The sequence below is a fragment of the Aquila chrysaetos genome, chromosome 23, assembly GCF_900496995.4.
Source record: "Aquila chrysaetos chrysaetos chromosome 23, bAquChr1.4, whole genome shotgun sequence".
NCBI classification, from domain to species: domain Eukaryota; kingdom Metazoa; phylum Chordata; class Aves; order Accipitriformes; family Accipitridae; genus Aquila; species Aquila chrysaetos.
The window spans coordinates 1,439,091-1,463,204 of NC_044026.1; the positions used below are offsets into that span (position 1 = coordinate 1,439,091).

Consider the following 24,114-nt stretch of genomic DNA (forward strand, 5'->3'; position numbering starts at 1 on the left):
CGGATCAATGCCATTATCCTGAACTGCACTCAGAAGACAAAGGCAGCGTAGCTGTTGAATTGATGCTCTGGGGAGGACGGAAGCAGAGCCACATTTTGGGCTATCGCAGACTTGCCAGACTCTGCGGATATTTCCATCTAAAGATCATAGCCAGGGTAAAAGCTCCAAAAGCACCGATGACTGCCATAAAGCTTATAACAGAGAATTGTCTTACCTGCCCCATCAAATGAAGCAGACGTTAACAACAATTTTGACTACTAAGATAGCTAAGGCTCTGGCAGCAGCCTGGACCCTGAGCTCAATCAGAGCATGGTGTCAATAGCCTGCACTGGCTTAAAATAAAGACGTATTTCTGCTTTTGAATAGACCCCAAAGGTGCTTGCCCAGGAAATAGCAGAGCAGGTGGGCTAGAGGCTTGAGAGATTTGAAATCCACGTCCAGGGGAAACAAAGCAGGGAGCTGAGCTCTGGGGCATCTCTCTCCCAGCTAAAAGCCCTAACCGTGCTCAGCATCCCTCTTTTCCCTCAGACCGTGCGACAGGGGGCTGCAGCCCCCATGAAAGAAAGAGGTTTAGAAGCACCTTTTCCTTTGCTCTTTTTTCTTTTTGGGAAAAGGTGCTTGGACATTTCTGCATCCAGCACACTGCGTACTGTGAAGCCTGTGTGAGAGGCCCCAGTCTGCCAGGCCGCCCCGGAGCTGAGCACTGCAGCGCCCAGCATCACACTGCTGTCGCCCTGTGTCAGCCGCCTGCTCGGAGGGTCCCAGGGTTGGGTTTCTGCATCAGCACTTTAGCTGCACTCTGTACAGTACTCATTCATTTATGCTTCTTCACTTATGCCTGGCAGGCTTCTCAGGACCAGAAATTTTGCATCTGCCAATTAAAATACTTTGCAGCTTGGAAGATAATGAAATAATTGGTCCTCCGCTGGGTTTTTTTCTCCATTGTCACCTGTGCGAGTACCACGCAGCTCATGGATCTGCCTTCCCGAGTTCACCAACACCGTCTTTAGCGTATCGATTTTAACTGACACCTTCAGCTGACAGGTAGTCATTCCACAGCAAAGAGAGCTGACGATGCTGAACTTGTGATACCTGGTTTCGGTAACTGCAAAAGACTCACTCCCCTACAAGCTTCAAGATACTTTTGAGAAGTAGGTTTAACTAGACATGGAAATATATCTCTGAGTTTAATACAGAAGTGTTGCTTTTTTGGGGTGAGGTTTTTACTCAGAGGGATGGAAACCTCCCTAGGCTACAACGACAGAGAGAATTACGTATAGCACGGGAATCCCAGCACAGCGATTGATCCAGTATGACCCCTGTATAGCTAATTACAGACTGTCAAGGCAATTTCTGTTCAAGCCGGACCGATATTTAATTAGTCTCCTCCCCACTGCAATCCTGACCTTGGTTTGGCACGGGGAAAGCAGAGAGTCATGTATCCGGCCAAAGCATCTCATTGCCGCTCCGGGGGCAGGCAGACGAGGTATTAACAGCTGGAAATTAAAAACGGCAAATGAGAGTCCACAACGAAGCAGCAGCTTTCTTTACCTGCTATTTCCTTCCTCTCCCGCTCTCCCTCCTCTAAAACCTGTTGCTCAGGCTAGACGACTAAATAAAACCCACACAAGTACACAACCCACACAAGCCTTTTGGTGACTTCCAGTTAATTTGTAGTGCGGAACAGAGGAGGTGTCTCCGCTGGTAACTTTTTGGTGAAAGCGAAAACTGGCAATTTATTCCTGCTGCTTTGTCTTCCAACCAGTTGCTAATCCATGGCAGAAATTTACCTTCTGCCTTGCGCCTACCTGGTTTCCTTAGTAACTCCTCGTAAGAATATGACAAAAGCTTGGAAAAGGCCAAATAAATTGTCAACTGCTTAATCTTTATTTAGGGAAAATGATGTGTTGTTAAATCTACTAGATCTCTGCCAAAGCTGGCTGATGTATTTCATAGAGTAATTCTTTCTCTCTTGTTTAAAAAAGGGCCCAGATATTATTAAACCAAAAAAAAATTGTCAAAATATAAAAATCTCTTTGCTTGCGTAACAAGATTTAAGACCTGGAAGTTACCTGAACCTACATACGTGCTCTGTATCTATCCTTTATTTATGAGTGTCAGTACCAAGATGACTTTTTCAGCTTTGCATACATTTAAAATGTTTTGCAGAAAAAGGTGGTTAAAATCATGCCTCTCAATGCCTTCAGAAAGAGGTTAGATTGCCTAAACATTATCGAAATGGGTGCTTAAATAAAGATATCATCACTTTATGATTTAGAAGCAAAAGTGGGACCAAAGTCAGGACAGAAGAGAATCAGAACAGCTTTAATTGTGAAGCAGAGGAGGAGTGCAGGTTGGCAGTAATTGTACGTTTCCTTGTTTGTGTCACTTCAAACCCCCCACCATGGCACGGGTTCCACTTGCCGGGTGGTGCAGATGCAAAATGTCCGTCCCACGTGCTTGCGGTACAGACAGACAGTACTGGGGGCATGCAGGAGGACAGGGTCAAACAAGGGAGCAGTGCAGAGGGTTCGGGAGGTTTGCAGGGGAAAGTCTGACAAGGAAGGAAGCCAGGAAGGGATTGGCATGCTCCTAAATCTTTCGGGCACTTCCACTTTTTTCCTCTGAAGATTTGGAAATGGTTCCCCTGCCTGTGGCAAGCTTCTTTCAAAGGTCTCCAGGTAGGCCATCCGCACGGCAAAATCCCGACGGCAAAAATCAGCCACGGTTGTGTTCTTCATAGCAAACCAGCTGTCGGGTGGGAAGCTGTTGCTCAAAACACACACGGAAGTGGCGAAAGACAAAGTTTTGAATGGTTGATGCTAACAAATTTTGGAAGAGGCGTCACGCCTCGGGTGTCGGAGTTTAAGAAAACCTGTTTCTATTACAGATCAGAAGGAGACTGAACGTTGGAGTTGGACGCTCTCGTCTCGAACCCAAAGGCGTTCCTCAGGAGCGCGTGGGCTGGCCCGCGGTCCGGCAGGGGGGAACTCAGGACCAGGAGAAGAACCCACCAGAGCTGCTGCTCGGGCCGCGGTGCCGGCGGACGCGGCGAGCCGGGCTGGGAGCAGAACCACGGAGATGAGTTCAGGGGTTGGCAACGTCCCCTCGGACACCGCCTTGGCGGCGGAGGGGCCCCGCCGGGTCTGAAGGAAACACGGTGATGGCGGTAGGGTCCTGGCCGAGCACGGCTGTGAGGAATGGGCCCAGCTGTGAGGGACAGGGACCGGCCGTGAGGGACTGGGCCCGGCCGTGAGAAACGGGCCCGGCCGTGAGGAACAGGGACCGGCCGTGAGGAACGGGACCGGCCGTGAGGGACAGGGACCGGCCGTGAGGGACTGGGCCCGGCCGTGAGGAACGGGCCCGGCCGTGAGGGACAGGGACCGGCCGTGAGGAACGGGACCGGCCGTGAGGGACTGGGCCCGGCCGTGAGGAACGGGACCCGGCCGTGAGGGACTGGGCCCGGCCGTGAGGGACGGGACCGGCCGTGAGGAACAGGGACCGGCCGTGAGGAACGGGCCTTGCCACTGACAAGCAGAGGGACGCGTCCGCCGCCCCGTTCCTCCGGGGTCATCCCTCCCAGCCCTCCGGGGCACCGACATCGCCTTCCCCCCTCACAGCCGCGGCCCGTCGGGGCGGGAGCCGACGACGGGAGGGAGCCGCGCCGGGGATGGCCGGCGGCGAGCCGCGGGCGCGGTGGCGAGGAAGGAGCGGGCCGGGTCTCCCCAGCGGGGCTTCCTCGCCCACGGGAAGGCAAAACCCGCGCGGAGGGCGGGAGTCGGTCGGGCCGGGCACCGGAGGTGAACGGAATGAAACGCGCGTGGCCTGGCGCTAGCGGCCCGCGGGGGGTCGGCTCCTCCCGCCGCGGGGGGGGGGGAAGGCCGCCGGTGCCCGCCCCGCTGCGCGCCCGCGGAGGCGCCGTCCGCCCGCGAGGGGGCAGCCTGCGCCCGCCCCTCCGGCGCGGAGCGGCGCGGGGGGCTCTCCGCGGGCGCGCTGCCGCCAGTGATGTCATGGGGCGGCGGCGGGAGGGGGGGGGGGGGGGCGTGTGTGTGTGTGTGTGAGTGTGTGTGGGGGGGGGCGGGGAGGAGGCGGCACTGCAGCTGCATGTGTCTGTGTCTGTGGCGGCGGCGGCGGCGGCGGCGGGGCCGGGGCGTCGTCATCTGCATTCACATGGGGGCGGCGCCGGCCTCCGCCTGAAACCCCCGCCCCGGGGAGACACGGAACCCACGCGAGGCGCGGGGTGCCGCGACCCCCGCCCCGCCGCCGCCCCCGCCGCCGCCGCCATGAATTCGGCGGAGCAGACCGTTACGTGGCTGATCGCCCTGGGCGTGCTGGAGTCGCCCAAAAAGACCATCTCCGACCCCGAGGGCTTCCTCCAGTCCTCCCTGAAGGACGGGGTGGTTCTCTGCCGCCTGCTCGACCGCCTGCTCCCGGGCACCATAGACAAAGTAAGTGCCCGGTTCCCCCCCGCCGCTCCTCCCGGCCCCGCCGCCCTTTGTGCAGCCGGGCCCGCCGCCCCCGGACCCGGCCTCGCCCGCCGCCGGGCCCCCCCGGGCCGCCTCCGCCTGGGCGGGAGGGATGGGGGGGTCGTGTCGTGTGTCCCCCCCTCACACACACACACCCCGGGCCCGAGGTTGGGGGGGGGTGGTCGGGGTGCGCCCAGGGAGGGGGGGGGGCAGCCTGGCTGAAGAGCGCTTCTCCCTTGAGGGCCACGGTTTTCCGTAAAAAACGCTTCGCTCTCCACATCCGAGTCCTGGCCGTGCATGGGAGAAGCATTTTTTTGAGGGGGGGGAGTTATGGATCTTTTCTGGCGTGCCACGAACCGGCTGCAAACTTGTCTACGCAACTGCTGGAATAGTCGTTGCCTCACCTCGCTCGGGAGGTGATTCAGCTCATCCCTCCCAGCCCCTGAAGGACATCTTAGTGTTTGATGCTTCGTTTTCCTGAAGGCTGTTTTAGCGTTATTTGGGTCTTCTGCTGCTTGGTAGCCTGTGGAAAAACATCTCGTTCTTTTAGGGGTGAAAAAACGCATCGCAGCTCTCTCCTGCGTTGCGTTTGAAGAAAATGTACTCTGTCAGGTAACTTTTATGTGTTATGTGTGCGTACGTAATTCTCGTCGTAGCTCAACTAGAGGGGAGGGGTTTTATTTTTGGTACTGTGCCCCGAGACTTGGGACAATGCAGTTGTCTCACCTGGCGTTCAACAGCGTAGCGACCCGCGTGTTGGCAAAACTTTCCTTAGGAGCCGATACAAGGTAGTGAGGAGAAGATTAATGAAGGTCATCAGCTATGCTGATGGGAAAACTTGCATTTTTCACCTTTTGCAATTGGCAGACCACTCCACGCGTTGGAGCCTGCTGACAATGGGCTTCTTATCTTTCGTGGCTCTTCTTCAAGTAGTCTGCTGACCCACAAAGTTGAAAACCAGTGCTTTGAGCTCGTTAGGGCACTGGACTGGGCTGTCTCCCTTCAGTTCTTCAGTCTCCCACCGACTGCGGTTGTTACTGGTTTGTGTTGTACCGTAGCGTGGAGGTCCTGGCTCTGGACTGGAGTCCTGCTCTGCTGGCTGTAGTAGTTCGTTCCTGCCCCCCTAAAGTCACGAGCAAATTAGGAGGCGGCATGGGGATACGGAAACCCTGCAGGAGCCCACGGTGCTACCGATGGGCAATGGAAGCAATGAGAGCGAGGGCAGCGTGTCGGCGGCGGTGTGAGCCTGGCTACCTCGGGGTCCACCACGGTGACCGTCGGAGCTAGCTGGGACAGCCGAAGCCACCACTTTCCCAAAAGTGGCTGTTTGTGTGATAGAGCCGAAGAGGACGTGTCTCCCCTCCTGAGGCTCTGCGGCTTTGCGGCCGTGGTACGCGAGGTGCAAGCTGCTGTCCGGTACGCTGGGCTGTAAACTGCAGCTTGGGAGACGAGGTGACACATGAGATGTGGGGCTGAGGGCAGGGACCCCCTCGGCGTGGGGATCCCCCTGCCTGGCCGCCCGCCCGCTGGGGCGGGCTCTGCCCGTGCCTCCTCGCCCCCAGGTTCTCTTGCCTGGTGGCACCAAGTCCGAGGAGGGTCTGGGCAGCCCGTCCGGCCGTGCCGCTCCAGGCGCTCTCTGAGAGCACCTCTCCAAAATCCCGTGGCTTTGGGTCCTGAGCTTCGGGGCAGAAAAAGTCTTTCCCCTTGTGCAGATGTCAAGCCTAGTAAAATGGGGTCCTGAACTCAATTTGGGAAACGGGTGCTACTGAACAGCGAAATGAATAAAAGAGCACGGCAGGAGCAAGTGTTAGAACAGTGTTTCCCAACTTAATATGTTTTTCCATGTATGGTATAACTAGGGACAGCTCAGTTAGTGTGAATGAGAGGCTCTCTTCTCTCTTCACGTCAGAGGAGCGAACACCTCTGATGCTCGGGCCGGGGGTCCCTCCACGGCACCCACACCCAGAGGAGGGTTTGCAGGGGGGCACAGCTCCCCACAGCCTACCCCGCCACCGGCCTGGCCTGCCAGGGGCTGTCGGGGGCTTCTCATGGACCTCGTGGCGCGGGGTTTGCGGTGGGTGGTGCGTGGGCTGGGACGGGAGCCAGGGCAGGAGGAACGCTGGCACGTCGCAGCCTCCCACCTCCCCGAGCTCGCCCCGCGTCGAGCAGGGCGCTGGGCCGGGGGGCTGCCGGAGGTGCCTGCTGACCTAGTGTGTCTCCTCCGGCTTTGGCTTAGTTAAAGTCTGGCTGGGGAGAAATCATCCTTTTTTTCTTTTTTTTTTTTAGGTGCTTTTTATTTTTTTTGCGAGGGGAACTGTACTTATTTTTGTGGGCCTTTCACGTTGCGCTTTCTAATTCATAGGTGCGTCTGAGAAACTCATGAACTCATTTTCCCATCCAACTTTGTGAATATTCTTTTTCTGTAGACTCAGAGTATATACCACATACTTCTTTCATGCTCTCAGCTGCTGTTATAAGTCTGAACTATTTCCATGATACTTACTTTTTTTTTGTTTGCTAATAAAAAGATATAAAATTTACATCCTTCCCTGTATTATGTTATTTTTTCAATGTCTTTTTTGCTGCTACTGTTCATTAGGTGTTTTTTTTTTTTTTTATATTGAGTGCATTTTAAATATGAGCCCTTTCATTCCTTATTTGTCCTGAAAGCCCCCAGTTCAAACTGGACATTTTTGAAGTCTAAAAGATAAAAGGTTTGTCCCACAGATGTAGACTCATTCAGTTCTTAAAATCACTTGAGATCATAACTTTCTGTAAATATCTGACATCAGCAGACACTTTGCAGACTCACAGAGCTCGTTTTTCTGTAAATACAAAGTAGTAACTAAAACCAAAGAGAACTTTAAAAAAAAAAAGTTGTTATAAATAAGAAGGAATGTTTATCAGTTGGGGTTTTCTTAAGACGTTTTCTAGAAAATACTATAAATGCATTTCTTTCTTTCAAAAACTGTTTAGAAAGAAGATTCAATATGTGCAGGAATGCAATAATACATTTTTTGATATTTTGTGCTTTTTAAAGCCTCTGGGTACCCTGAGAGTAATTGGTAGAAGATTTTTTATAAATAAAGGTTGTGTGACCATAAAAGGAATCAAGCACTTGAAGGTCAAAGAACAGATTTTTCTCAAGTCGATAAAGCAAATTAGTGGGTTTCAAGGCTGGTTAGTATGTTCTTCCTTTAGATTGCTGTGTATTTGTATACCATCCTTGCACAGAATAACGTACAGAGCTTCTTGTCAGGAAGTTTTGGCTAAATTTGTTTATGTTACAGTCATCTTCTATCTTGAACAACAGCTAAGGACAGATATTAAATTCACCAGATCCCAAGAACTCTTGAATGAAAATACTTTGGAAAGCAATATTATTACAGACTGCTTCTTTCATGGTGGGGCTCCCATTTAACATCGTTGTGATTCCTTTGCATTTTGAGAGAGACCATGACAGGGTAAAACAAAATAGTTGGGTTAGGCAGTGTGATGGTACTGCTCAACAACCTTATCCCGAACACAGGAAAGGAACAAAAGGGAGAGCAGTTACTTGAAAAAAAAACCCCAAACCACAAAACCAACAAAAACCACAACAGCTTCCCCCACCCTGACCAAACCCAGCCATGTCTTAGTTTTTTAAAGCGCAGAGATGAGTGCTGAAATACAGTGGTCAGTTGATCTGCTCTAAAAGGTAGGGAATTGCTGAATTCAAGTCCTTTGAATGAAAAGCCATGGTTTCAAGTTACAGGATTTCAACCCTGCACTGTAAAATTGAGTTACTTTGATGGCAGGGGAGAGGATCCCCGTGGAAGCATTGCAGTGTGGTCGTCTGCCGCTTAGATGCTTTTCCTCGCAGAGATTGTCTTCCAAACAGATTCCTCCATCGCAGACCAGTTTGACCCACTTTTGACGTTGTAAACAGAGATCAGAACTGGAGCGGGAATTTTCCTTGTCATATGAGGCTTCGCGCTCCATTAAGTTTTGTTTGTACTTTCATTTTTGGTCAGCTGTTGGACAGAAAGCATCATTTGGAGGACAGCTTTGTTCCGTTCAGGGAAAACGGGGAAGACTCATGGGGGGATGCTGTGCAGCAGCCATTTGGCACCTCGTGGTCCCCCCCCGCTTCTGCTAGGGGCTCCTGGAGGGGATGACGGCAGCTGGTGCAGCGCTTTGAAGCCAGGGGATGGGGAAGCGTGCCGGGTCTCGCACGCCTTGGCCCCCCCTCCGTCAAACAGACCATCCCCAGCCCTTGCGCCGAGCATAGGATTAAACAACCCCAAAGCTGCTCGGCTGCGTGTGGGAGGCAGATCCAAAACACAGCCGCTTCCTCTCGCCGCTCCCCCACGGCCGAGGGGCGAGAGGAGCGGTGCGGGGCTGGCCCCGGGAAAATAAATACAGCTCTCTCTTGCTGGCTGAGACTTGGTGTGTGGCTGGAAGAAAACTTTGTTCTCCCTGTGGAGGATTGGGCACCGGTGTCGATATTAATTTGGTTGTTAATTGGGATAGTATCAGGACTGATGGCAGCAAAGATTAGGATCTTTTTATAAATACCTCGTGTATTAGTATGATTCTCTTTTTAACGATGGAGGTCTTTGGCTAGATGAGGTGTTCTGAATTGTGATTTAGGAAGAAATTAACTCTTGGCGACTCACAAGGCAAATGAATTGCTGTGTATGAACGCAAGCACTGAAAGAGGGTCAGAGCCCCCAAAAGGAGGGTTCGGGCTGCCCCGTGCGGCAGCTGTCTCGCCAGCCTTGTCCTCGCGAGGGTGTGTGCACCTACAGCTCCGGCAAAGGGAGATGTATGTTCACTTATCTCTGACTTCACACGGATGTATCGGGGCCAAGTACTTCTGTCCTGTTGTGACAAGGTGTGACTTGAAAGTGGTATTTCAAGCATTGCAAAGGAAGAAGAAAGGGAAGTTGTTTGGGAGCCAGGTTAATAACAAGTGGTGGTTTTTATAGCCCAGTACCTTTGTGGAGGGTGCAATGCCGGCTGTGAGCTGACTGTGGAGCCCAGGCAGAGCTCGGGAACCGTGGTGAGCATCCCACCAGTGGTGCAGAGGTTACTACTCCTAAGGTAGCAGTTGCCAGGTGCTGGTTGCCCCCGAGCAATCTGAATTTTGGAAATTCTTCTGGCAGGCTGGCTCTGCCCTGGCAGCCCTGGTGAGGCTATCGGGGTCTGCCTGGCTGAACCGAAGGACTGTCCTGCTTTCTCTCACTGAAATCTGTTGGGAAGGTATTGCAGACGCTGGTATTGCAGCAGCAGCAGAAGGTCATCGTAGGACTAGACCTGTGAGGCAGGAAGCCAAATCTGCGTTTTAATGTGCATATGCTCTCTCCCCCCGGCAACAGTCCTTATGTAGAGCCTCCCAAGGAGATTATTGTGCTTCTGGCAAGAATAATCCGTGGCAGGCAGCTGTGCCTGCCGTGGCTGCGTGCTTGGGGAGCACTGGCGTGCGTGTGGATGCTGTTGCTCCAGGGTGGAAGCACTGCGAGGGCGAGCAAAACGCCGGGTGAAAGCTATCCCAAGAGAAGTTGTAAGAGTGCCTTTTTCCTGAATACATGCTGTTCTCACACGTGTTACTGTGAGCTTCTTAGGGGATCGTTCAGTCCTGTTATGGAGTTGTCATTCACCACGTTACTCCTGTTGCTTTGCAAGAGCAGGGGTGCACAGATGCACCGAAGGAGGATGCCCTTGCATTTCCCATCTATGCACTGGCTCTGTAATTCTGGTGACTGGGATGTTATCCAGAGAAACACAGTCTGCCTGTGTGTGCTGAGGAAGCAGAGGACGTGCATCTGTGTTTGCTGTCTTTTTCCTTGAAAATCAGACCCTTTTAATGCGTAAGGATCTAGACTGAATTAAATAAGGGCATGCCAGACCCTGAGAAGAGGGGGCAATTAAGGAAACTGTTGGGGACTAAATTGTTTTTGTGAGTAAATACAGAAAGATAATGTAGTTTTGCTGGTTTTACTCTCGTTAATGTCCTTTCCACAGTTTCTCGATGCATTCTTTCTATGTCTGTGCATAATATGGACAACAGACAAGGCAATTCCTTAGCCCTCAGGTGCCCTACTGCTACCCAGGCCATCCGCTGAACACTGTGTCTCTGTGGGGAAGAGGAAGAGCTGGGGAGGTGCCACCAGCATGCTCCCTCTGGTTACTGCTGCATGCTAGTGGCTGAGGGCACCATGTCGTTCAGCTGAAAATGTTTAAGATTGTAATTCAAGCCTTAGAAAAACTGGAAGTCTGGCTTTGAAATTGAAGTTGACAAATTATATATATATGTAAATGTATTTATACATATATATACACACATATAGGTACTTAAAATCGGGCTTTGAACCGCTGAAGGGAATTCAACCTACATCTTTCTTAAATAACAGTTTTATTTAGTTGTTACTCAGTGGCTGTGATTTGAAGAGCTGGAACCTTAAAACATTTCAAGCATGACGGGGCTTGCAAAAATACTGTGAGCACGGAAGCGGTGTCAGTCTTGCAGCTTGGCTGGCTGAGCTTTACTCCCTGATCCTCAGGCAGTGTGACACTCCCGTGCTCTCCCCGACTTCGCTGCGTGGAGCAAAGCCACCTTCTCTCCACATCTCTTGGTATGACGTGGTTGCTGCCATCACCCGCCACCGGCACCGCGGAGTCAAGGAGGGGCGGCCGGCCTCGTCTGCAAGAAATTCATGTCGTGCCACTCCTCACCACGGACCTTTGGCACCCGGTGGGCAGAGTCCCCTCTTGGCCCGCGAAATGCTGCTGGGGTCTAAGAGCATTTCGTTCAGGTCTCCATTTTCCTGCTCTGCAGTGAGCGCCGTTGGATGATGCTGGCAGCTTGCCCAGGAGAGGGTCTTCACTGCAGGGCTTTGGTGGTCCTATGGAATATTTGTACACAGAGAGAGGGGGGAAAAAGCAGTAAAAATCATACACACAGACCCCCGCCGGTGCAGCTGTGCTGACAGAGAAGTGCTTTTGTTGGCTTTGTTAATGTCATTGGGGGAAGCGGTACCGTTAGACTGGCAGAGGAATTCCCTCTCTGGCATATGTTACATCCACACCAAGGAGCGATGCCAGCATATCTAGCAGCAGAGCTCTCCCAGTGTAAACAAACCCTGAGTGATTGGACTCCTGAAGCCCGAGCTTGTGCTGCACCAAAACAGCGACGCTGCGTGGGAAATGCTGCAGGGTTTATCTGAGAAAGGGTGCAAAATCCCTACCCGCCAGCCTCCCTTTGCAGGGGAACCTCTTTAGGTAGGTTCTCGCCAAGCCCTGCCCGAACGCTGCCCGCGCCTGGAGCAGCACTTCATCGGGCTTTTTCCACTCGCTGAGTTCAGGGAAACACACGTCTTCCTGCAGGCACCTAATGCTGGCACTCCTGGAGCTCCGCAGCGTGAGGCTGATGATACTGCACGGGCTTGGTGACAGTTGCACGCTAGCTGATTTCCTCTTTTTCTTTAAAACAGCAAGAAAATAAGCAAAACCACAGGAATTAGGAGTATTAGGTCTTAGCATTTAGGAAACACTGGAAAGATTACTCCCGCAGCTGCAACTAGACCCTCTTACGTGTATACATAAAATTGTTCAGGCACGCTCCCGTGCATGTGTTCCGGTAAGACTCCTGCCTGATTCAGTTCACAAGCTGGCCTGCAAGTGGATCATAATTGCAGTTGCAAAGGCAGCTGTCAGTCTTGTATTTGCTAAGTTTTACGTGCTTGGCATTCTCAGTTTCTTAATGGTGTCTTATTGTAGTTTTTTGTGTGAAATATAAAAATATAATGGAAACTTCAGAAAACAAAAATACCATCTGGAATGTCCCGGCGCTCTTAACTTAGCTGTGTTTGTATCTTAAGGCTTGGTCAAATACCCGCCTCCTGGGAGTCAGTTCATAGACTTTGATGGGAATTTGATCAGGGTCCAAGGGAACTGACAAAAGTACAGTACTTCCACTGCAAAGAACGTACTGTTTTCCTGAATGTTGTTTAATACAGTTGCAAATCTGAAAGGATGAGCTCAAACAGCTGTATCAGTTTTACAGTATCATTTTCGCAGGGCAGATTGTAGAAAAAAAAGTAGCTCTGGTTGTTGTGTAAGAATCAAAGAGACAGTTTATCAATGCTGGCATTTTAACCAAACTGTAAATTTCCTTTGCAAACTTGGCTGAACTTAGTTTTTGAGGGCTATTCCCAATAAGGGACTGAAGCGGCTAAAGCAGAACATTGGTGTGTTTGAATGTAGGTCACTGTTAATGAAGGCTGGTCAAGCAGACGAGCATTTCTGAACATGTGCAGGGGAAGGACTCAAAGAGCTGGAGGAGTTTTCAGTCAACCAAAGTGCTCCTGGTTCCAGGTGCCATAGCAGGGTGGGAGTTGAGGGAGCATGGAGCTGTGGCTGATGAGTTGGTATGGCTCATTGGACAGTAAAGGAAGGGTGCTGGGATAAGGTTGTATGGTGGAAGAGTAGGGCGAAATGTGGGATTGGAGTTGCTGTTTTGGGAGGTGGTGGTGTGTGGTCTGAGGTGGGACAGATGGAAGGATGGAGCACAGGGACTGGTGTGGTGATGATGTAGGATGTGTGGCAGAGGAGCGTCAGATGTGGGGTTAGCTGTAGTGATGGCTATGGACCAAGGCAGTGGGACCTAAGAGCTGCTGCTGCGGCTGTCACTAATAGTGGTGTCCAAGGGCAAGAGGCTTGGGAACCTCCATCCTAAATTACTTCATTAAAAGTGGGCACCTGTCACTTCTCAGAGAGGATGCACTGTTGAGTTCTTCCAAAGGACACTCAAAGGACTCTTGTAAGTCTAGGAGATGACTGGAGTTTGGGCCGCTAAGCATATGAAGGCTCACTGTGTTAAAGTCCCGGATGGGGTCAAGAACGTAGGTGCACTCTTGCTTTTGCCTTCTGCTGTGTCTTAGCTCTTGGTTAACTTCAAGGCCGGGTATCCTTCTCAGCATATAAGAACTTTGGGGCATATTTTAAGGCACCTGCCTTCCCCTTTGTGCTGTGTGCAGAGCCTAGGCGAATTCTTGTGTGAACCCTGGAAATTTAAAATTTGGGCACCTTACTGCATGGCTTGTAGGAGCTTCAGTCTTTTACTGGATCTAGCTCTTACGATCTATGCTGACTGACTGCTGCTGTGTTTTCAGAGGTGGGTTTCCTCATGCCAAAATACAGGTGTCTAGCACACGGTAACTGCTGCGTGGCTTATTATTGAAAAGTTTGTGGGCAGCAGGTTTTCTAAGTTGGGAAAAGTCAGTACTAAAGAGCTACGGTACCGCAGAAGCAGTATCGTGTTAAGATCTGGTGCTCTGTCAAGACACCTAATTTTAAAAGAAAAACTGCGCCTTGCTGAGAATGCTGATCTGTGGTTTTAGTTTAATTATAGCATCCTGCTAATGTCACCTAACACCACCAGCAAGACGTGCGATCCATGAAGTGGTTGGGCTCAACTGCAGAGTGCTCCTCACTTAGAGACATGGAAGATGCGACCCTTTAAAATGCAGCTGTGACTCCTGCTGTCCTGGGAGGAGTGTGGGGCTCCATCTGCAGTCCTCTGAGCCCAGCTCTGTTCACCGACTATGGAGGAAGCACCGTACCTGCCATCGGTCCCTAGCAATGGATGCTTCCTCAAGAAGCCACTCGTTCTTTTCCATCCCTGCTGGGGGCAATTTGTGAGGGCGGGTGCTCTGGGACAGAGGACGGAGCAGGAAACCCGAATGCCCCAAGGGATGGACCCTCCTGGGCATGGGAGCAGGAGCGGACAGGAGGTAGCACGGCTGGGAGCGGTGGGGAGGGAAGGAACCTGCAGGAGTTGCTGGACGGTGTATCAACCTGCAGCTTCACAGCCCAGGTTAGTGTGAGAATGGCCTGGTTTCCTCCTCATCATTTTTTTAAATCTCATTTTTATCCATGAACGCAAACCCTGGTGACAAAGCCCAGCCTGCGGCACTTGCGCAGAAGATGTTCGCTTCTGTGCTCCATTGGAAGACCAGTTGCCCTTGATGTTGTGCCTTAGCCACTGAAAGGGGCTGGACACAAAACACGGCTGCTGTGGGACCGAATGTGATCCACAGGACCCTTTGCTGCATGGTTCATTTATAGTGTTTTTACAGATTAGGTTGCGGTAATGCTCTGTATGTACAAGGTGTTCTGAAACCTGGAGAGAAATCAGTTTCCTGCTGTGAGGCGGATACGGTGTAAAAGGCTCCGGGCGGGATGAACAGGGTGCAGGAAAAATGGTCCGGCACATTGTGACAGAGGACGGCACCCTCATCCACCCTGTCCCTACACCACCTCCTTTTGGGATTGCATTCTTCTGTGATGCTCTTCACAGTGCAGGGCTGCCTCTTCATGGGGTTTTCCCCTAGTACCCCTGCTTGAGAGCCAGGTCTTCGAACTTCAGACTCAGGCAGTCGTACTCCTGAACAGGACATTTTTAAGTGTCTGCTGGACATGCCTACTAGTTTGCAGCTACCTGTTATGTTCTCTATTAGTTTCTGCTTTCTCCTAACTGAGATAATCTTACATAGTAAACCATGTTGTACATATTTTATGTCATGCTAGGTAAATGATTGATTTTTTTTTTTTCTATTTACATGTAGTAACTCTGCTGTCATTCAATCTCTTCCTATTGCCCTCATGGCAGATTGCAGTTTATGTATGAAGACCTTATACACCTCTCTTCTTTGACTCATTTTGTCAACTTGTTTGTTAGATAAATGCAAGTATACAGCTAGTTTTCCATACATGTAGCTCAAGGTGTCTCCTACTTCTTATTAATTTCTCATGTTTACTTATTGCCATCAAAGGACTTTGTTTTTCCTTTTAAACTCATTATTTCATACATTCCTTGCTTATTTTCTTCATATACTTTCCCTGTTCAAATGAACTAATGGTAGCTTTTTTCATTTTTTCTAAGACCACCCCTGTCATACCCTTCCTTGATACTGCCCATCTCCACAATGCCCTTTTTAATGCATTTGTCATTGATGATTAAAATGATAGATTTAAACTGATCAAAAGGGATGTAACATTTAGCTAGGTACCATCTATTTGTATTGCACATTGTTCTCCATCTTTTCTGGATGGCGGAAGATGTGCTCCACTCCTTGATAGCTGCAGTGTATGACATAAGTGTCCTCATTGAACTATCCGTGATTTCCAGAACTACTCCCTGAGAGATTAAATCTTAATCAGAACCTGTCCCTGAACCACGAAGAAGTGGTTTAAACTGTTGCTGCTCTGTGTATTGCCTTCCACTTGTCTCTTTGGATTCCACTGTGGAGCCCCAGTCCCTAATTAAGAATCTGTCAGGTCCCTCTGGAATTCCTGTCTTTTCTAATTACTATTAATCTTTTTTATTTGTATTACTAGAGCACATAGAGGTTCCAGTTGGACACTGAGGCCTCTTTGTACTGGGACTTGTATAGACATATAAGAAGACAGCCCCTATTAATGAACTAAGGGTGTTGGTCTGTGAAAGCAAGAGGATGAAGCAAATACTGGAGAGGAAAATATGTAACCTCTTTATTTCCTTGGCTTTATGTGCATGCAATCTACTTTTTATTAAGCTAAGTAATTTTGGAGTATGACTCTAATTTTATTTTATTTTGTTTATTCTTTCTCTCTGAGTGTATTTGCCATCTTTCAGGCAGACTAGAACTTACCTGGCTGTGGTCTGCTTGCAGTTATGTTCTGTTACGTTTTGAATAGTCTGCGAGGCTATAAATGTGATCTGTGAGAGAGAGGTCACCCTCCTGACCTGCCTATAATTGTATGTGAAGGATGTCGTATACCGTAAGTGTGATTTTTAACATGGACTTGGCCCACATAATTGCACTTTGAGATTCTGTCAGAGGGGCTGAGTTTGTTAGTCAGATCCCTCACCGTGTTTCTCACCCATCTGTAGGAGAAGGTTGCCAGAATCACATTAAGATTTCCCAGGTAAATAACTTAACGGGTTTGCTTCTTTTCATGGGATCATTAACACTTTAAATTTGTAGCGGGATACAAATGCTAAGGTATTTTTAGATTCGTTACCCATACGCTTCTCTCTCCTCTTGGATCAAAATGCCACTGTAGCCACAGAGCTGAGAAAATGTATCCTGCTTCTCACATCACCCCTGAAGTCTTTCCCCTTGTTTTGTGAGAGAAGAAATGGCATTTCTAAAGATTTACTGTAACTTACTTCATTCTTTTGAAGGAAGATGATTTTTAACATGCATTAGAGTACTGGTAGGGCTGAAGTCTCACAGACGTGTATTTGGCATTATTTTAAACTTCCAGACGTGACAGAGGACAATTTGCAGGGTTTGGGTTTTCTTTGCTCGTTGTTTCTTTAATCTTTAATTGGAAGTTTTTGCCCTCCTCTAATCAGATGTCCCTCCTTGTCCCTGCACCACCCCCACCCCCCCTTTTTTGGCCTACTTCCAGGTATTGTGCAGTCTTTTATGAATTATGTGCAGTCTCTCATGAGGTGGTAGTACATATATCTGGCTTTCTTACAATTACAGACCTCTGCACTTAACGTGTTGGGGACTTTGGGAATAGTGTTAATGTGGATTATGTTATGAAACAAGACATTTGTTTCTTTTAAGAGAAATCTAGCTTTACTCTGATTTCTTCTTAGAGGTTATTGTTTGGAGAGTAGAAGTAATTTTAAGGTTTCTCAGAATGAAAGGAGGCCTTGATGAATGAAGTATAAGCAACGAAGAAAATGGTGGGTGCAAAATAAGAGATGAGGAAGTATGACCTATAAAGGGAGATAAAACCCAGTTATTATGCAAATAGTTTAAGAAAAAAAAGAGTTATAAATTGCAACTATATAATTGTTAGGAACATGGAGGAGAGGGCATACTAGAAGCATCAACATGGAAGGACTAACAGGATTCTCAGGAACCTGTTCCAACAAGGGATGTTGGCATGATTGACCACGGTTGAGATTTCTTACTAGAATTAAGAAATAAAGTAATAGAGTAATCAAAAAGTATAACAAGCAAGAGGGATGAAGCTCATGACGTTTCCAAGAGGGTTCTCTCACCACTTACATCCTTTCTAAAATTACTGAACTTACCTGTCGGGCTGTTGTACTCCCATGGGACTTCTTTGGCTTTCCCTTTACACATTTTAGTGTAGTAAAAGGGTTATTCTTAACCCATAGCAGTTTATCATAGTACCCAACAATTCGAGGAGTTTGATGTGTGTGTGCTTGCTTAAGGAAAGGAAAATTATTCAACTCGTATTGCTACCAAGTTCCTTGTATTACAAAATAGTGGCTTTCATTTAAAACTCATCTGAATTTTGTGTTTAGGAAATGATAGTGACTTGTGTTTTAAGTTTCTTCGTACCAGGTTCACCCTGTCGTGCTGTTGCATTTGTTAATTTTTGTGGCATCACGGGGTCAGAGATATCTTTGATACCGTATAAATGTATGGGAGGGCACTGCCTTGGTTTCAGGTTGGTGCAATGTTTGGAGTCAACCTTACGCCAAGTTCCCAGTGCTATGGAGGTGGATTATGCTTGTGAGTTTATGTAGCCTTGACGTACGGGTGCAGTTAACAAATCTTCCTTCTGAGTGTAATGCATAATCGAAGGACACGCCGCCCGCTGCACGTTACCTCCTTAGCTTCCAGCGACTTGCAGTGCACGTCTGTGCTAGGCTTTCCCCTTCCAACGGAACGAGGTGTCCAGGGCTGCAGGTCTGCTTTCCTCTCTCAGTTTGGGCAACGCTTTGTTTGCTAAACTACTTCATAGAAATCAATGTATTGTGAAATGATGCTTACGTGCACGCGGAATTTGAGTTGAGCTGTGGTAGGTTAAGCTACGTCCCTGAAGCCCATGGGGCTGGCTGCTTTTCCGTGGAAGGTCTACGCTGGGCTTTCAGGGTAGAGGTTGAACCGAAGGCAGCACGAAGGCGGCTGCGGAGAGGACACGGCTGCGTTGCCAAAGGCTCTTTTCTCTTAAGTTCGGTCAAGGTTTTCCTCTTTGTGAAGTTGCTTTTCTTCTGGAGCAGGAAGAAGTTTCATAAACTGCAGGTAAACAGAGCTCGTTAACATCGGACCCTGGAATTGGTCGATCATTAACTCCGGGTACTGCTCTTTTCCCACTGAGGTGTTTGGGGCATTTCTGATAGAATTCCTCGTTAGAAAACCGATAGTTAAGGGCGAACCGAAGTCAAAACACCGGGTGGGGGGGGGGCACCGGCAGCCTGCAACAACCGACACGACCCACCCGCGACGTGGGCGCTTTACCCCGCGCACGATCGTTTCTCGCTGCGGCCCGGGGCGGGAGGGGCTGTGTCCCGGCTGCCCCTCAGCCCCGGGCCCGCCTCGCCTCGCCTCGCCCTGCAGCCGGCTCAGGGGGGGTGTGTGTGTGTGTGTGTAGTATTATTAAAAAAAATAAATAAATTAAAAAAAGACGAAGGCGGGGAGGCCTGGGGGCGCTCCCAGCCGGGCTCCCCGCCTTCCCTCCGCCGGCCGGGCCTGCGGCCGCAGCCGGGGCGGGGCAGGGGAGGGCCGGGTCGGGCCGCGCCTCCTTCCCTCCCTCCTTCCCTCCCTCCTTCCTTCCTTCCCTCTTTCCCTCCTTCCCCTCTTCCTTCCCCTCGCCGCCCGGGGCCGCGCCCGGCCGGGGCACCCCTGCCCGCCGCCCCCTGCCCTCGCACGCCATTTCCTGTCCTCCGTGTTTACTTCCCGGTTCAACCCCTTCAGTGGGAGCGATCGGCGCCGCCGCCGCCGCCTGCGGAGGGAGCGGGAGGTGAGGGGAGCCGGGGGGACGCCGGGCCGGGCCGGGCCGGGCCGGGCCGGTCCCCGCGCTGAGCCGTCCGCCTCTTCTCTTGCAGGTGTACCCGGAGCCGCGGACGGAGGGCGAGTGCCTGAGCAACATCCGCGAGTTCCTGCGGGGCTGCGGTGCCTCCCTCCGCCTGGAGGTGAGTCGGGGCGGGGGCGGGCAGCGCCGGGCGGGGGGCGCCCGGCTCCATCCCCGCGGGTCGAGGAGGAGGAGGAGGAGGGGGTGTGGGTGTGGGGGGGCTTCGCTGCCCGCCCGGCGCCGCGGGAGGCGGCCCTGCCCTCCCTTTGTGCCCGGGGAGGCGGGGGCGGCTGACAAGATGGTGGCGGCGGCCGCCCCTCCCCTGGCTGCGGGCCCGGGAGGGGGAAACCGCCCGGGGGGGGAAACCGCCCGGGGCTGCGCTCGGCGGCCTCTCTCCCCCTGACCGCTGGGGTCTCGGTGGCGGCTCCGCCGCGGCGGGATGGCTTGGCTGGCCGACTGACCGAGGGGGTGGAACGTTTCACGGGGATTCGTTCCTCCCCCCGGTACCGCGGGGAAGGGGCTCGCTCCTCCTTACCGAGGGCTGGGGGAAGGTGACGCCCCCCCCGGCTCTGTCCGTGCGAAGCCGGGGTGCGGGGGGGGGGAGTTGTCCGGCTCCATTGCGGATAAAACCTTCGCTTTTCTGTTCAAGTGGGTTCTTGGTGATAAACGTATAAACGGCATCCGATTCATTTGTGAAGCTGCTTCTCATGTGCCGGAGTTGGCTTATGGAAATTAAGTTGGTAATGGCCAAATGAAACACTAATTAAAGAAAATGGTAGGTGCTGTTCCTTCCGTTTAAATTTACATTACGTAAAAGCCCAGCAAACTGCCATCTTCTCCAAACGTGCATTTGCAGGGTTGCAAATTAGGTAGTCATATATTACCAGTATATTTAGCTATAGCGAGTACATGCTGCCGTCGAGTTTACTTGATGTGTGTGTGTGGGAAGGAACTGATGCGATTAAAAACAGGTTGCAACTTCTGTGCATTGGAAAGTGAGAGGTATCACAATTTCAGTTCTTAGAGGCATTTTTTGCATGGAAGAAATGGTTTCTAGTGCCTTTTTTTGGGTGGAAGAAATGGTTTCTAGTGCTTTTTTTTGGGTGGAAAAATGGCTTCTAGGGCTTCTGAACTTAAATTAGCAAAGTGTTGCCTCATTTACTTCTCAGGTTCTTGCAGTACCTCTGGTCCTGCCTGTGATTTTGCCAAGCAGTAACAGAGTATCATTAAAAAGACCCTGATAGCTTTACTGAGGCCTCTAAACCATGAAGTATTGTTAGTGAAATTAATGATACTTACAGGACTTGCATTTAATCTTAGGTTCCATCGTGGGGAAAGATGGAAATTACGACAGCTTTTAGCGCCGTTCCTTGTGAAATAAGACCTTACACTCTTACCTGCCTTTCTCTTCCCCTCACCAAATAAATAGAGAATCTTCTAGGATTTGTTGGGAGAGAAAAACCAAATTAAGTTCTAAAATGTTCAGAAACCAGGTTCTGGGGTGAACTTTGCGTTCTCTCAAGCATTCTGTTTTGCCTTAAAGCAGCTGTCTCTCCATTAGTCTTTTCTAGGGCTACATTAAGTTTTTCATGTTTTGAACATTCATGTGTGAGAGCCGATTGAAAAGTCAGCTAGTAGACATGCATGAGCTAGGGAGAATTGGGGAGGCAGGCATTTCAAATCTCACTTCAGAAATAAATTGAGTACTGCAAATGTTAAAGCAAAAGGGGGAAAAAATACCATTAATATCCCTCTCCCTCCCTTACTCACTTCCTACCACAGGTCTGTCACTAAGCTTGAGGTTTTTTTCAATTGTGACAGGCTAGAAATAGTCACAGTGTTGCAGTTTGGTCTCTTTTGTAGTTGCAGAAAGCTTTTGTCAGCTCTTTTCCTCAGAGTGACAAGAAAGCGAAGAAAAATGATTAAAAGAAAAAAGAGAATTTTGGTCTTACTCTCAGAGCCTGAGTATCTTTGGGCATAGTCAGATTGTTAACCTGGCCTCGGGGGCTTCTCAGCAAGATTGCCGGAAACTCCTTTCTTACGTGGAGGTAGCTGGCTGCAGTAGCTTCCAGCTTGGCATGTTGGAACAGGAATTACTCCCAAGCTACCAGAAGAGTTGAGAGGCTGGCAGGAAGGAGCACAAATGCTTGGGCTTATGGAGCCTCTTGTGTGTGTATTTACGGCTTGTACGTTGGCCGTTCCCTGTTGTTTTCTCATTAATTTTTCCAACCCCCTAGCTGTGGCCAAAGATGAGAGGAATGGCAACCCGGATTCAACCAGTGAGTAGCTGGCAGGGGCCTCTCGGCCGTCCACTAATCCTGGGCTCTTTCTCCTGTCTCCTTGAACAAGGTGTGAGTCAGCCCTTGTGGATCTCTGCCTTCCTCGCTGTGGGAACTGGGGAGATGCCATAGCTCCTCTGTGCAGGCAGCGTCTATGTAATGCTTCCTTAGTTGCGATCAGGTTTAAAGATTGCGTTGAGCGAAGAGCGTGAAGAGCGTCTCTGGAAGTGGTGAAGGGGATATTTTCGGAGAGGGCAGATTAGCTAATAAAGAGTTAATGGTGAGTATAAATATTTGACAAAGTGGTGGATGTGTATGTGATACCTTAAATAGTAGAAACATTTGGATGATACAGGTATCGGAGGAAGCTCTAGAGTGGTGTGGGGAGATGTGACCTTGTTCTGCGCACTAATGCGGTGCTTTTCCTAGCAAGTATTCTGCAATGTGGAGTTTTGCATGGCTCTGCAAAGGGTGCAGTTGAGCCTGATGTTGAACCTGAGTTATATGTAGTTGGATCAGGTGATTTCTCTGTCTGTAATTTTGTGAGTGTCGTAAAAACACAGTACTGGTTTGCTCAGCCTAGGTTCGGCATTGCACAAGCACTTTTTGCTCCCAGATCTGAACTCATCTTGGAAGTAGTAGAATTGTATTTTTACAAAACTATGTCAGAGCTCCTTACCTTGCTCTGGAGCTCTGTACAGTTAGAGCTTTGGAGACTTCGTTATGGAATGTTTGAGGACTTGATAAACTGCTGTGGTTAATGGAAAGTTGCACAGCAGTAGATGGCTTCTTTGGGACGCTTTCCTCTGTGGTGTCCTTTTATTAGAGGACATGATGACTCTTGCTTTCCTACCCTAAAAATAAGGAGTGGAGGTGAGAACTTTGTTGGTCTGGAAATGTTCTGGTGTCTGAAAGTTGTCGTTCTTGTCTTCTTCCGTCTTACTTCCCAGTAATTTGGGGCTATTAGAAAGATGACAGGATATTCAGAAAGGATATTTCAAATTATAATGAGAAAGATTGCTATTCCTCAAAGGAAACCAGTGGCTCCCTTCCCACACCCCTCAGTGGTTTTTGATGTTTTAAGTGTTCCAGAGCAAAAAGTGTACTTAATCTGGAGCTTGCAGCAATCCTTTGTAAAATGAAATCTGGGTTGGTGAAGCAGAGCAAGTTTCAAGAAATAACCAGAAGAATGTTCTGCAAGTATTGTTTTTTAAAATATTTTTTTAATACAGGTTTTTTGTATGCAGATACAAAGAGCTGAGACGTATTAATGAATTTGCAACTCCATATTGTTTTTCCCTTCTGGAAACTCTTAGTGTTTGCTTAGAATAATTCTAGTGTTGAGTAGTTTATTCTACTTTGAAGCTTCACTGGCTATGATGAATGTCTGCGTAGATGGAAGGGACTGTAGAATAGCTGCCTACATTGTCAGTTCACAACTTACTCTGTGCTTTTTGCTTAGGCAAAGCATATTTACTATATACTGCTCATGCCATTTTTGCTTTAAAAGCTATTTTCCCCCACAGTTTTGTCTTTGGGTAGGAAGACATTTAACTGTACTTCCTTCTGAGTAGTATGACCTGCTTTTCGAAGCAGGGTCCTAGACAGTTGTTGTATGTGATGGACTCTGTTCTAGAAGAATATGGGTGGATATGTATAGTTGAGATGGAACTCACTGCAGGTATACAGTACCTTCCACAGAAGTCTGGCGAAAAAGACAAAAATGAAAAGGTGATGGTCACAGAGCATTTGTTCCTGTCTGAGCCCTAATAAGTTTTGCCGTAATGATTATCTTGTACCTGTGTCGTGTTACTCCAGTTTTGTTCTCTTTCAAAGGAGTTTCAGCTTCCTGAATATAATGCAGTCTTTCCTCTTTCTTTGACCAGAGCTGCTTGACAGCTTGCAGGGCCAAAAAGAGGCCCTGGAGAAATCACTGTATAGTTCAACAGCAGAGAAGATTGTTTGGGGAGCAGTTAAATGTGGAATAATAAGCAAAAATAGGTTAATAGAAAACCATGTTAGTGTCTGTTGTTTAAAGGGCAGAGTGCTTGATATATCCTGTGAACAATACCAAGCTCTATGTGATCAAATTCCATGAGTAGTGTCTTGCGGCATTTTTCTGCTGGCTTTCATCACAAAAGATTAATGCCTGCTTATCTGCAAGTATCTAATGTTAACAGGTTTCTTGAGCTCAAAAATGTTTTGTATTTCTGACTTTTATACTGATGTGAAAGATGGCAGCTGGTTAATGGAAAAAGATAGACAAGCCATGGATCTGAGAACCTTCTCTGTACCTGCCAAGAGACCTGCTTGCCTGTGGGATTCAGGATGGTCATTTTATTACAGAGACAGCAATGCCGAAACCAGGATTTTATTTCTACAGTAAACTAACCAAAGAAGAAATAAAGCAAACCTGGCAGTCTTATGCAATCTAAGAAGATCCTGTGTTTTGTTTATTATTAAATCTCTCTTGTACAAGAAGGATTTGCCCTTAGGGTTCAGAACACTGCATGCAAATTTGGGAAATATAATTCATAGCTCTCGAGATTTAATCAAGA

The 24,114-nt window shown here is 49.3% G+C and overlaps 1 protein-coding gene across 6 annotated transcripts in view; it reads left to right on the plus strand.

The window, feature by feature from the left end:
• The first annotated feature begins 4,114 nt into the window (after nt 1-4,114).
• ARHGEF7 (Rho guanine nucleotide exchange factor 7) overlaps nt 4,115-24,114 on the plus strand; it is a 127,788-nt gene continuing 107,788 nt past the window's right edge. For 2 of the 6 annotated variants that reach the window (XM_029998759.2, XM_029998758.2), the window contains exons 1-2: nt 4,117-4,448; nt 19,312-19,398. In XM_029998759.2, the coding sequence (XP_029854619.1) occupies nt 4,284-4,448; nt 19,312-19,398 (252 nt within the window). In that variant the 5' untranslated portion in view covers nt 4,117-4,283. Of the gene's footprint in view, nt 4,449-5,059; nt 5,079-19,115; nt 19,227-19,311; nt 19,399-24,114 lie in introns of those variants that run through there. The other 4 variants (XM_029998757.2, XM_029998761.2, XM_029998764.2 and 1 more) reach the window with 4 other exon arrangements.